The sequence below is a fragment of the Ananas comosus genome, linkage group 3 (genome assembly GCF_001540865.1).
Source record: "Ananas comosus cultivar F153 linkage group 3, ASM154086v1, whole genome shotgun sequence".
Taxonomy (NCBI): Eukaryota; Viridiplantae; Streptophyta; class Magnoliopsida; order Poales; family Bromeliaceae; genus Ananas; species Ananas comosus.
This window is the reverse complement of record NC_033623.1, coordinates 408,976-422,922: the sequence shown is the minus strand read 5'-3', so window position 1 is coordinate 422,922 and position 13,947 is coordinate 408,976. Positions and strand designations below refer to the sequence as shown.

Here is a 13,947-nt window from a genome sequence, read left to right as displayed (position 1 = left end):
GAAGAACCTGCTTATAGCAATTGGGCTTGGTCGCACCGGTTCGAGTTCGAGTACGAAGTTTGGGTCCGAACCCATCACCAACATTTCCCCTTCTCCTTCGTCGGAGCGCTTCCTCTTCCATCTTCGTCTTCGTCTCCGTCTCCTCGTTCCGTAACCTGAAACCCTAAAAATGGGCGCCTCCGAATCCCTCCTCTCCACCAAACCCCAACAACAACAACAACAACAACAACAACAATCCCCTCAGGTTTCTCTTTCTCTCTAGAACTCTTTGGAACTCTCTAGAACCCTCGGGAACTCTCTAACTCGTCTCCTTCTTGTAGCTGGTCGATGAGATCACCACGGTGTCGGAGCGGATCGAGGGGGTCGACCCCATCGTCGAGCGGATCAAAACCCTAAGGATCGTGAGATCTCCACCCGAAAGATTCGGCCTTTATTCGTTTATCTACTAATTTCTTAGGCCATTTCTTCTTGTGTTTGTGTTTCGATCACAGGCGACGCCGCTGCTCAAATCCCCTCCGCCATCGGAGAGTAGCTTCGCCGACATACTGATGAGGAAACCCTCCAATTCCTGTGTGTCGGGTAAACTTCTAGGGCAACAATCACAATGGAGTCTTTTGGTATAATACATTTTCGCATCGATGCCCCGTGGTTTCGGTTTACTTAGTTCTCCAAACGATACTGTTCCTGTTCTAAGGCATCTAAGAAATTTGTTCTGTGTCAGATGAATTTTGATCAACTTCGTCGTCCTATGGTTTTGTTTGTATCACTTAGGTGTCGTGAGATCACTGTTCACATTTTTAAAAAGAACTTTTTGTTAAGCTGCTAAGAAGTTGGGTTAGGAGCAGGTTTTGATCCCGCGCTAAAGTGTTTGGCTCCAAATAATGACCTGAAAAATCCAAATCCACTTGAAAGTCGACCAAAATCATCATCAAAAATTGAATTGAGAGCGTCAAAAACCATTAGGAATTGAGTGTACGTGCGCTACACGTGCTAGTTCTAGCCAGAGTAAAAAAAAAAAAAAAAATCCTAAGTGATTGAAAACGATGAAATCATAGGATACCATTGTGAAAATGCATACTGCAGGCCTATTTGGAAGTTTACGCTACTCTCTTGTTGTTAATTTCGGCCACCTAAAGATACTAGGTTGTTCTCTTTATATGTTCAATATATTTCACGGTTTCCAAAACTTTTAACTTTTTCCCTGGTGCGAAATCTTGGATTATTTTTTAGGCATGTCAGTCTGCATTCTTTATAATTTTGGTTTAGTGATGCATCTCTTTATTTTACAAAGTATGTGCATGATTCTTCTGAGTCCTTATCATTTCCTCTCGACATTCAAATATCATCCTAGAAAATCTAACAAGTCGCCATTGTGAAGTTATGCAGTACGTGATATTGTTGTTATGCTTGAGTAAAGTAAAAAAAGTGAAATTTCTAGTGCATTTTGTCTGTGCGTTATGTGCACTGTAGGAACTACCTCAATTTCTTATTCTATTTGTTGTAGTAAACTCTTAAAGTCTGTAAATTGGAACACAATTTTTAATTAGGATGCTGTTAATCGTGCTACTTGTCATGAGACTAAAAGTTATAATAGTGAGCTCATTCCGTTCATGGTTCTCTAAAGCCTTTCCAGTATCTACACTCTACAGAATATAAAATCTTGCTAAGTACATTGTTACTTCCCGAAGAGAGATGTTTACTGTCTTGATCATTGCCTCTTAGGTACGTTGAGTCCAAATGTTCTATTCGAGCTTTTTTCAATGTACCGTGAATGGCAAGAGGAGAAGGCCAAGAAAATAAGCCAAAAGCAGGTATCCTTCTTGCAGCTTGATGTCATATAATAAGGTTGATGTTGCAAGATGATGTAAAGCATGGGTTTTCTTTTTCTGGTTTACATGAAACAATTTAAATACTGAACATGCTAAATCTTTTTAGAGATATGAAATGGACAGAATCATAAAACTATCATAGTGGAGATCCGAGAAAGCATTCTCTTTTTTTTTCCCCCCCTTTTTCCTCACAAAGAAGCTGCCATAGACATTAATGGTCATAATCGCATATTATCTTAAATCAGTTTAGGATGCAACAGAAGTATCCTTAATACAACGTCTAATGTAAAACCGTCAAGCATTTTAACAATATTTAAAGTAGAGGTGATATGCTCCACTAGTTAGTTTTTCATGCAACTTAAAACCACTAAAACAAGCATCGGATATCCCAACAACAAAGATTTTGCAAGTCCAGTTTTGAACTTTTCCTTCATGATGTTCTATGCAGGAATAAATATAGTAAGTGTTCAAAAATTTTCATAATAAAGTCAACACGTTGCTTAAGTTCAAGGAGCCAGACCAAAAGAAGTCATAATTTATTTTTAATTTTTTTTTTCCTTGCTGTTTAAAGTGACCCTAGTAGCATGCCTTTATATTTCTCTGGTGTTAGGTTTGTATTTTAGACCTTAATAATGTTGTAGCATACTCAAACTTTGCTGGATGATGGTCCTTTGAAGTGATTTGAGGTGATCTTTTTTTTGTCAACATGATTACGAAAATGATTCAGGAGGAGATAGAAAACAAGATAGAAACAGCAGATGCTTTGGCCGTAAAGCTCCTCCAGCGGTTCAATTATTCAGTAGCATCGATGAGAGCAACTGCACAGAGTCTATCAGAAGGTAATATTCCGAATCTTCTGTATCATCACTGGCTGTTTATTTTTATGATGGATCTCTACATCTCACTTCAAACCACTATATCTGAACTTATATTTATAGCAGCATCAATATGTTTCGATCAACTTATCACTAAAACAATGGTAAAATGTATGAAAGTATGAGTACTCCCTGAATGGATTGCAGTTGGTCGCTAAACTAGTGTAATTTTCTGAAATGTCATCACTGGACATGTATTCCATCAAAAATCTCTAACATCTGTTGGTAGTCCTCTGTATAAACTAACAACTGATGAAGATTTGAGAGGCAAATAAAACAAAAAGTAATAATGCAGGAATCAGACAACTTACCCCACTAGGTATAATAGTGGGGTACATTTTACCCCACTAGGTATAAAATTAGTGGATAGATTATCTCATCAACAACTTACAATAAACACTTGCTAAGACATGATTGCAGTGTAAATGCCTTGTATTGATGATATATTTGGAAAAATTTGCAGTTCATCAATTGCAGGTAGAAGTCGGCGAGCTCAAGGGCAGGCTAACTGAGGTCATAAGCAACTGTGATGCTTTGTGCAAGAGGATCGCTGCAGAAGGGCCGGACACACTTCGGTCTTCGATACAGCCATTCTCAGCCGGTGGAGCTAGCGTAAAGGCAAGTAACCACTCGGCACTCGAGCAAAAACACGCCTGATTTTAAGCTCGGCGCAATTCAATAGGGGTACCTGAAAATCCATAGTCATTTTGCAGAAGAGTATAGTCCATCGAGAATGTGTACATAATATGCAGGGGCAACAACTGTATTTGTTTGTTACATGGTAAGGAAGGAAAGTGGATTGTACTTGGTTCAAAATGCATCTTTACAGAAAACCCAAAGCAGGGTTGCAATCTCACTTCCCTGTTTTCAGTTTGTACCTGCAATGTGAGTTACGTCCGCAACGCTGCACTTTCAATTGCGATTAAGCCACATCTTCTAATGATGATGCAGAAAATTCGAGAACTGGTTGCAGTTTTGCAGATAACACGAATCATCAGGCTAAAATGAAATTCTCATGAAAGCGAAAAAGATAGTCACAGGCCCATAAATCTTCATCACATGGCAAGAAACCCTAGGTGCTATTTAAGTGCAAACATCATATCCATGCTCACTCTGCTTTAAGGTTTAAGGATGAAACCCCTTCTGTTCCCTACTCATTGCATCTTGCGTGTCTACATTCATACAGAGATAATTTTGTGGAAATATCCACATAACTTCATCACAAAGAAAACGAAAGAATATCACACATGGCTTTCAAAGACATGATAACAAGACTTTAATAAACCATATCACAAGTGATGATAGATGTTTATCAGAATTCGAGAAGTTAACTTCCAAGCACCAATACTTATACTGGAAAAAAAAAAAAAAAACCAGCACACGAATATCAACTTAAAGTATCAATCATCCTTTGCAAGAGTTTTATTTGGTCTTTGCCGTGAGGCTGATTGAAAAGTATGCCACAGAACCATCAATGAAGGCTTGAATCATAGAGTCATTGGTTCATTAAGCAATGGTAAGTGGCTGGCTAGTTTATCATTGGGGCGCGCGCGGCAAGAAGAGGTCAACCGGTTCGCAGGATGATGTGGACCCCACTGTCGGTGTAGACAATATCGCTGATCTCACCCACCTTGAGGGCAAAAGTAGCTTCTTCGAAGGGCTTCTGCATCTGTCCCCTCCCGAATCGGCCTGCGAAAGTTCCACAGGCAACATTTAGATCACAACATTCGCTGAAAAGCCATGGAAGTTATACAGAAATATAACCATCCTACTACATAAAGTAAAACACAAAGGTTGCTCGATGTTTTCAAATAAGATAAGAGAGCGAAGACAACTTATTTATCGTGTTTGTCAAAAGTCAACGAGAAGCATTATACTCTTCACCGCATTTTAATTTTTAGCTTCAGAATATCCAACCACACAATAACTTCCAATTATGTACATAGAACTTTCGAGTAACTACAAGTTCAAATCATAGTATATACAGATACAATAGACAATTCAAACTAAAAGGTAATCATCAATAAAGAAACGAATGAGCAACCTACAGATTGAAGTTCATTCACTGCGTTCCCAATTTTCCGTAGATCAGAAGACAAACATAATGCTATGCCATGATTTATATCCATATAAACATAGTGCACTAAATGGTATGGAGGTAATACTAAGATTGTCAGAAGAATTCAGCAATTTTTTGTCAATAGGTATGATAGTGTGAATGTCTTGATTATAAAGGAGTTAGTCCAATTGCCCACAATTGGACGTGATTATTTTCCTTTACAAAGCAATATAAAATTTCTTGATCTCTCTTCCTTGTACTGTCTCCTAAAAAAAGTGCCAGGACAGATTCATTTCAAGGTGATATTTCAAATTTTATACACCCATTAACTACTACTGCTAATCAGAAAATGCTAGCAGATGAGATAGAATATTGAAATTTAATGAACGATTTAAAAAGCCTGTTAACTGTCGAAAGATTGACTTAGCTGGTTATAAAATGGTGTACAGATGTTGCCTGAATTTTGCTTAGGTATATTCTTGTCAAAAAGTGACAGTTCGAAGAAGAATAAGTTCCACAACCATTAAATGTACCATCAACATATGGTTTTTTGGTTCGATAGTTTAACTCAGGTATCATTTTCATGGTTCAGAAACACTAGATTCCATATACAAGTTCCACAACCATTGAATGCACCATCAACATATCACTTTTGTCCAACTTTAGAAAATAACTATAGTTTAACTCAGATATCATTTCATGATGCAGAAACACTAGACTCCATATACATGCTCATTGCAGATTATCAACTCCCTTGGACAAAAACAAGTGCCGCGACAAAGTAACCATCCTCTACCCTGAACAAAGAGAGACAAGCTCAAAAGAACACTCAAACGCCAATTTTTTCACACTGATATATGTTATATGAAAAATGTGATTGGTGAATATTAACAGTGACAAAACATGTAAGGTAAGAGTGGTATTATCATCAGAAAGTTGATAGGCTTCAATACCAGAATTTACCAAACATATGTAAGATCGCATTGTCCTCTGAAAGAGACACTTAAAGAGAAGCCAAATGACAGCATTTCTACTTGGAAGAAGCAACAGTTTATTTCTGGAGTATTTATCAGCGTGTCTGGATGTCAAATTTGTGTCAAATTTGATATAAGCATTTATAAGCACATAACGTGTCTCATCAAGCACACAACTATGCCTCACATAAAAAAGTTGACAATGTTAATAATTGAAAAGAGAATGAGTCATAAGTGCAATCAATATTACAGCCTCAAGCACCTTCTTTAGATTTTATATTGCTTCTCAATCTTAGATCTTTAATTGCAACACTGCATCAATGACAAGATTTTGCAATGATGTTTCACTCCTTTACTGTGAGAAAAAGATGTTTGTATTCAACAGCAATATGAACACAACAATTCATATGATCTACATCATTTCTTTTTGTGCTCCGGAAGTATGGAAAATCCAAAAAAAAAAAAAAATAGTTCAACACAATCCAACTCACTATTTATATGTTCTACATCACTCCCTTTTGTGATCCAGAAGTGTCGAAACACCAAAACACTGATAGTTCAACACAATCCAACTCACTATTTATATGTTCTACATCACTCCCTTTTGTGATCCAGAAGTGTCGAAACACCAAAACACTGATAGTTCAACACAATCCAACTCAAGTTATCATTTATGTCAAAGGGTCAAGGATCTCTAGCATAATCAATCCACATAGAACCCCCACTAAAAAAACTAATACATCCTCATCTTTACAAAGCATATTTATAAAATGGCCGCACATTAAACTGATAAAGAAGCTTCTTTATATTATACTATTGAACAACCAACTTATTCTCATAGAAAAATCCTTTGTTCATTCAATACTTGTGAACAACTAAGTTATTCTCACATAGAAATATACACCGATTCACCGATCACAAAGCAATAACTCACTAAAAAGCCCCACCCCTACCAACCTAGCAGCAGAGAGCAACTGAATCAGACTATGGCACAATCTTAAAAGACTCCTTTAATTCCTACTCTCAATTGTAAAGCATGGTACATCACACAGCTACTTATTCCTTATGATCGAACTGGTTCCTTATTCTTACAACTAGTTTCCTTATTCTTATCGCTGCATATCCCTTCGAAATTCCCAATCACGAAGCAAACACAACTCTCGCCATGAAACCAAACCCTCACGTAACAACCCATAACCCTTCATGAAGCAAACACAATTCTCTTCATGAAACATTGAAACCCCAAACTCCAACCCTAACCCTAACCACCCATATCTCCTCCAAGTTCCAAACTTCCAATCATGAAGCAAACACAACTCTCACTAAGAAACCCAACCCTAACCCCAACCCTAACCCTAGAAGAGCAGTGCTAATTAGTCCTCATGATTCAACTGGTTTTTTCCCTTACTGTTAACATAACAAGATTGATCAAAATTTGAACTTTTCCATGTTAGGCCAACCCTAACCACCCAAACCTCCCCCAAACACAATCAACAAGCAACCACAACCCTCGTCAAGCAACCCTAACCCTAACCCTAACCCTAAGTTCCAAACCCTAGAGGGACGAGAGGGGTCGGAGGGGTGTACCGAGGTCGCCGCCACGCTTGGCGGAGGAGCAGTCGGAGTGGGCGGCGGCGACGTCGGCGAAGCGGGCGCGGCCTTCGAGGATGTCGGCGCGCAGGGCTCGGAGGCGCGCGGCGGCGGCGTCGCGCGTGGTGGCCGCGATGACGCGGCCCTCCGGGTCCCGCCACGACGCCCTCCGCCGCGACCCCTCGTGCTTTATCAGGATGTGCGACGCGCGCACCTCCTCCTCTCCCCCTCTCCTCGCCCCCGAAGACGCCATGGGCGAGCTCTCTCTCTCTCTCTCTCTCTCTCTCTCTCCTCTCTCTCGCGTTCTCTATTAGGTTCGAATTTATAGCGAATGAAAGAGGGGCTTAAGTGGGGTTAAAAAAAAAAAAAAAACTCCAGATTTTTTATATTTATATTTATTTTTATTATTTTTTATTTTTTTCACAATTTGTTTGGGTGGGAGCAGTTAGATTTTGATGCGAACCATTTCTTATTTTTTACTTTTTTAACTCTTATATATTTTTTAATAATTTTTTTTTATCCCATTTGTGTTCTACTAAATTACTCCCAGTGGGAGATATATATAGCATGATAAATTTTATAAAATAAATAAAATATTTTTATTATACTCATGTGATTTAGTATATGCAACATATATATTCCACTATTTTTATTATACTTATTTACAATATCAATCCGAGTATTATTTATATTGTGCATAATAAACTGTTAATTATTTTTAAATTTGTACAATATTAGGCCACCTTTGGCCTATTTAGATTATTATAATTTTATCTTAGAGAAATTGTATATTATTATATGTACTCAGCATTTTAACAAAAAATAAATGGAGAGATATAAAAGTTTGAGCTCATTGTACTTTTACAACAAATTCTTAACATTTTTAGAGCACTTTTGGTGTTTTCCAATACTCTAAAAAAAATCCAATTATCCATTTATAAATATAAACACTTTTTTCTTAATACAACAAAGCTACTTCAAAATTATAAAATTATGGAGTTTCCAATTAGGTCTAATTTTAAATTTTGTTAGTCAAAATGCTCCCTCTCTCTCTCTCTCTCTCTCTCTCTCTCTCTCTCTCATACACACACAAAAGGGGAGGGGAAGGGGTAATAATTTTTAGGCTAAATTACAGAAAACCCCCCTGTAATAACTCGCTTTTTCACTTTTCGTCCCTGACATTTAAAAACCTACACTTTGCCCCCTTGTAAAATGAAAAATATTCACAGGGGGGTCACGGTGTGTAAAATGACCATTTTGCCCCTCGCCATTGTTGTCTTCTTCCTGAGCTTCCTCAGCCGCCCCTTCGATCCGCCGCTATTTCCACCTCAATCGGCCACGATTCCTCTCCAATTTCTTCTCCACCTCCTCCCCTTCTCCTCCTACACCGTCGCCGCCCATCGATTTCGGCGACAGTAGGGAGGATATTAAGATGGGTGTTGATGGAGAGGTAGGCAAGGACAACGAGGGCGAAGGCGAGGCGGCGGAGGAGGACGAAGGGGATGTGGGCGAGGGCGAAGCAGTGGAGGACGGCGAGGCGGCGAGGCGGCGAAGCGGCGAGCCGGAGGGAGCGAAGCATCAGAGAAGAGGCAGAGGGGTATTTTCGGTATAAAAAAATATTTTTTAACAGAACCCCTAACGGAACCCTAACGGTAGGGGTGAAGTGCACATTTTTCATTTTACAAGGGGGCAAAATGTAGGTTTTTAAATGTCAGGAGAGGAAAGTGAAAAAGCGGGTTATTACAGGGGGGTTTTCTGTAATTTAGCCTAATTTTTATTTGTAGTTTTTTTTTTTTTTTTTGAGTATTCAAACATTTAATAGAAATGAAACTAATAAATATTACACTCTCTTATTAGGTAGAAGAAATTATTGTCTAGACCTAGTCCAAAATAAACATACCATTGATGCTTGCTTTCATCAAATATATATATCTCAGAATATGCTCTAGCTATATTTTTGAATATTTCTGATGAATCAGTTTTGTTAATTAGTAAGTAGCATTTTTTTTAAATTGATATCTTGTCGGATATGTACATATGTTCTACATTTAACATGTTATACTAGTTATTAGCTGTCATATATACAAAACTAGGTTATTCACAACACTTCTTTAACTGTGGCAACAGTAAAAAGAAGAGGAGAGGATTAAGGGCAAATGCATGAATGGTCCATGGGGGTTGAGGTGGACTATGCCTAGGCAATAATATGCTTATTTAGGTTCTTTCTCGCTCTCTATTGGGTTGGATCTTGACCATTTACCCAACAAAGTAGCCCATTTTTTCTCACCAAGTTAACAGAATACAAGTGAAGTAGAAGCCAAGTAAGGAAGCACCACATTTCATCTTTATTACTATCCCCTTAACACAAATCCTACCTCCTCTCTCTCTATCTCTCTCTCTAACAACACCCTCTACCCTCCCCCTCTATCTATCTCTCCATATTTTTTGTACTATACATAGACCTATATTTATATTTATATATATAAGTAGATACTCTCATTAGTGGTAATTTGTTCTTGGAGTGTGAAAATTAAAGGTGCTAGCATGGAAGGCCATGAAGAGAATGGTGTCAATATCATTGTTAAGAGAGTCGAGATCGACACGAGCGCGCCATTCCGATCGGTGAAGGAGGCGGTGGCGCTCTTCGGAGAAAGAGTTTTAGCTGGAGAGGTCTACGCGAATCGGCTTCATGAGGCATGAGAATTAATCTTTTCCCTCTAAATGCTTCTATAAGTTAATTACAATATATATGTGTGTACAATATGTGCCTTTAATAATTAGTTTGCATTTTTTTTTAATTTTTGTTTTGTCATAATCTTAATTATTATTTATTTTCTTTAACCAATAATTACTAGAGTCTAGCATAGACATTGGTATCTTTACTCTCTCTCATTGAGGAATTTAATTGGTTGGAATGTTAGATTTTTGGCACTCAAATGCCTTAGTTTTTGTGAAAAACCATTAGCAACAATTCATTTAATATCATCATGACTAGTTGTTTTCTTCCTTTCTTTTTATTGATCTTTTTGCTGCAATTGGCCAAGAATTTTTACTTTTCAATTTCAAACCCAAAAATGTTCCTTGTATTCTCTTATATGCAAATAGCTAGCTCTAATTAATTACTATTGCAATTACTTATTGTTATCTATTACTTTAATCAATCTATGATGACCCTTAATATATTCTCTCAAAAAGAGAAAATGATCCTTGATATATAGACTAATTAGTCTAATAACATATATATGGAATACATGGCCAAAAATGTTTTGAATCTTAATTATTTTCCCTCTAATAGATTCGAAATGAATCAAACAAGACCAAGCAAGACACCTCCCACGTCGAGTCGATCATGGCGGAGCTAGGAGAAGCGCAACACGACCTAGAGAAAGAGCGCGAGGAAAACCTACGGATGGCGGATTGCGTCATTAAACTTCAACAAGAGCTTGAGCAAACCAAGATGGAGCTTAAACAACTCCAAAAAAGAGAGCATTCCTCTAAGAGAGCTGTAGAAGTTGAGATTGAGGACCTGAAGTTCGTTGAGAATGCCATGTCTTATGAGGTCGAGATAGAGAAACCGGCTATTAGCCAAGAACTAGAGTTCCAAAAGAAGAGGTATGTTAGTTTCGCCGACGCTCCTTCACTTTCTCGAGTACTAAGCGTCGATAACGGGGTTCTAGAAAGGCAATTTCCTATGGAGAAGGAGAGCACACCAAGCAAGAAGAAGAAGAAGACCTTGGTTCCTTTCATTAGAGCACTATTCATCAAGAAAAAGGGCCCTCCATATAAAGCTTGAAGATCATGATTATGATATTTCATATTTTGAACATAAAAAACAATATCATGGAGAATATATACTTTTTCTAATAGTTGCTTTTACTCAATTTCATATGTTTTGTCGATTTAAACTCTTTAAAATGGCGACTTTTCGATCTTCTTGCTATTCATATTGTACACATGTAAGCACTTCCATATGATAACAAAATTCTATATACAAAATAAGGATCCAATTTTCATTCATTGCTCTCTTCATTCCCTCCTATATGAGAATTAAGTTGATACTTTGTTCATGTGAGCACTAATAGCATCTTTCTTTTTCATTCTTTACACATTTAGGATACTTGTCCGAATAACCAAGCACACAAACAAGCAAAATTATTATCTCTATACATGCAAATTAGAGAGAAAAAGAGAAAGAGAAAGAGAAAGAGTGTGTGAGAGAGTAGTGAGGGAAACTAAGAAAGAGATGATGACACTACATGCATGGTCATGAAAATCTAGACAAAATCTTCAAAACCGTGGCCACTTAATCTTGTACCCTTGGAGGACTTGTTGATGAACTCAATGCAGTCCGCGATGGCCTCGTCGTAGTGCGCGTGCACCGACGAACTGCACGATCTCTTCGGGACCTCCGACGCATATTCTTCGGCCCCAATCTTAAGAGAATTAACTTGTGCTCTTGGAGGGAGAGAGAAGAAGCCAAGTAGTATCTTCCTAAAGCCATTCATAAGATTTATTGGCCACATGCTCACCTTGGATGCTACTCCACCCCTCCTATTCTTGTGATCTTTGTGGGTTGCTTTCATCTTAAAGCTCTTTACTTGTAGCCTAGACATTCTCTAGGAAGGAACTTATTCTCCTCTCTCTCTCTCTCTCTCTCTCTCTTAGATGTGAAAGATGAATTGCATTTGTAGCATATATAGGGGGTGTTCACTGGGTGAGAGATAAACTGTGTTAGGGCTATCAAAGCCACCTAGCTACTTTTTTGAGTGGGGGAAAAGCTTAGTTTGGGGCAAAGCTCATGTGCCCTAATCATGGTTGATGCCCTACCTTGTGCTTTCTAAATAAATAAGGATTGGGGGAATGTATCCCTTCTAAAGTTGGTGGTGATCACCCCCACAGTGCCTATTTCTTATAGTAATTGTTGTCTGTTGAATATAATTTTGTGAAACACTATTATATCACATTTTAAAATTTTAAAGTATAAAAAAGATTATATGGTATTAGAGTGGACAGTTTAGAACTGCTTATTTTTTAAGAACGCTGACGCAAAAAGAATGCTGAATAAGTTTATAAAATATAATTTCTAGCAACTTAAACTTTTAAATATTAGAGATTAAGTCATATTTATTATCTATTTGGAGCAATTGATGCATAGAAAAATCATCTCCTTTTTTTTGGCAAGAGGGATCTTAGAGCAGAATCTCCAAATTAGTTCTTGTTTTTTGCTATAGAAAATATATTAATTATATTGTCTTTTCTAAAAAATACTATATATCTAAAAAACACTTCAGATAACAATGTGTATTATACCTTACTACTGGGCATATGTATATATATATATATATGTATATATATATATATATGTATATATATATATATATGTATATATATATATATATATATGCAGCATAATCATCACCAGTCTTTTTGTGGAATTAGAGAAATGTAGAATTTGTACGACCTTGTTTGCTTTCATCATAGCTTTTTAGAGAGAGAGAGAGAGAGAGAATTATAAGTTGGTCATCACGAGAGGCACAATTGATAGAGCAATTCACACAATATGTATATATAGAGTTAAGCATATTTGGTGGAGTTATAAATGTTAATTCAATGAACTTAACTAACTTAAGAGATATGAATTTATTTTAGTCCTTTAGAAACTTTATGAACTCAACACTACCTATATTTAATTAACTGCACAAAGGAGGAGAAGTGAGTAGGCCCTTTTAATTAATTTGTAGGCTATATTTATGTACAAAGGCTATCCCTTCATTCATTAAAAAAAAATGGAAGAGCACAACATTATGAAAATCTATATTTGTGACCAATAAATTTTGTTGCCTACATCAAACACAAAAGTACTTTTGGTAAAGTATACCAGTGATCAATGAATGAATGATGCAGGGGATTTCCTCATTGAAAGTGCTACCATGTGCACTTAGTGTGAAATTTGACCGCACTTTTGCTTCTACTTTTAGCTACAGTTATTTATAATAAAGCATTTGACAAATTAAAAAGTCAGTAGCTTATACGACTACAGCATCCAATTACATAGCAACACCGAAAAGATCGATGTTAGGGAGATTTTGATATAGTGCTTCTTCTGATAGTATTTTTTTCTTTTTTTTTTGAGAGAGATAGGTAGCGTGCTATCTGCTTCGTTTATTTCTATGAATCAACTAGGATTCGAACTTGGGTTTCGGGTACCAACCACCAAACACTTTGCCACTTGCTCTAGGGACGGTCCGTCTGATAGTATTTTTTAATTTATACTTTTTTAAAGGATACTACACTCTATAGAAAGACCAAACAGATGCTTCAACCTTATTGAAGACACAGAGGGCCCAGAGGGTTAGAGTTTGGGTTAGCCCAAATCTAGCCCAAGTTCAGCTCACTTAAATATTTTGGCCCCAAGAGCGAATTCGTCATTTAAGGATCTCCCAAGTGGGCTCAGCCCACTTAAGCCCAATAGTTAGTTGAATTCACATCTTTAATTTGTCCGCGTCATAGCTAGTTAAATAGTCATTTGCATATAATTAATACTAATATGAAACTTGTATATATTAAAAATTTTCAAAATATTTTCCTTAATTTGATGAAGTTTTCGAAACGCAATCAAT

General features: G+C 37.2%; 3 protein-coding genes across 3 annotated transcripts; 2 read left to right on the top strand and 1 right to left on the bottom strand.

The window, feature by feature from the left end:
* On the top strand, positions 27 to 3,581 carry LOC109707107. The gene is made up of 6 exons (XM_020228197.1): positions 27 to 244; positions 321 to 401; positions 492 to 579; positions 1,723 to 1,811; positions 2,557 to 2,668; positions 3,168 to 3,581. Exons 1-6 carry the CDS (start codon positions 170 to 172, stop codon positions 3,359 to 3,361), a joined length of 639 nt encoding a protein of 212 aa, XP_020083786.1. The 5' UTR covers positions 27 to 169; the 3' UTR covers positions 3,362 to 3,581.
* On the bottom strand, positions 3,822 to 7,633 carry LOC109707108 (peptidyl-prolyl cis-trans isomerase Pin1). The gene is made up of 2 exons (XM_020228198.1): positions 7,325 to 7,633; positions 3,822 to 4,393 (listed from the first exon to the last, which is right to left on the bottom strand). The coding sequence occupies exons 1-2, from the start codon at positions 7,578 to 7,580 to the stop codon at positions 4,269 to 4,271; spliced, it is 381 nt and encodes a 126-aa protein (XP_020083787.1). The 5' UTR covers positions 7,581 to 7,633; the 3' UTR covers positions 3,822 to 4,268.
* LOC109708005 (WEB family protein At1g75720-like) lies at positions 9,700 to 11,351 on the top strand. Its single transcript, XM_020229562.1, has 2 exons — positions 9,700 to 10,021; positions 10,623 to 11,351. Exons 1-2 carry the CDS (start codon positions 9,872 to 9,874, stop codon positions 11,118 to 11,120), a joined length of 648 nt encoding a protein of 215 aa, XP_020085151.1. The 5' UTR covers positions 9,700 to 9,871; the 3' UTR covers positions 11,121 to 11,351.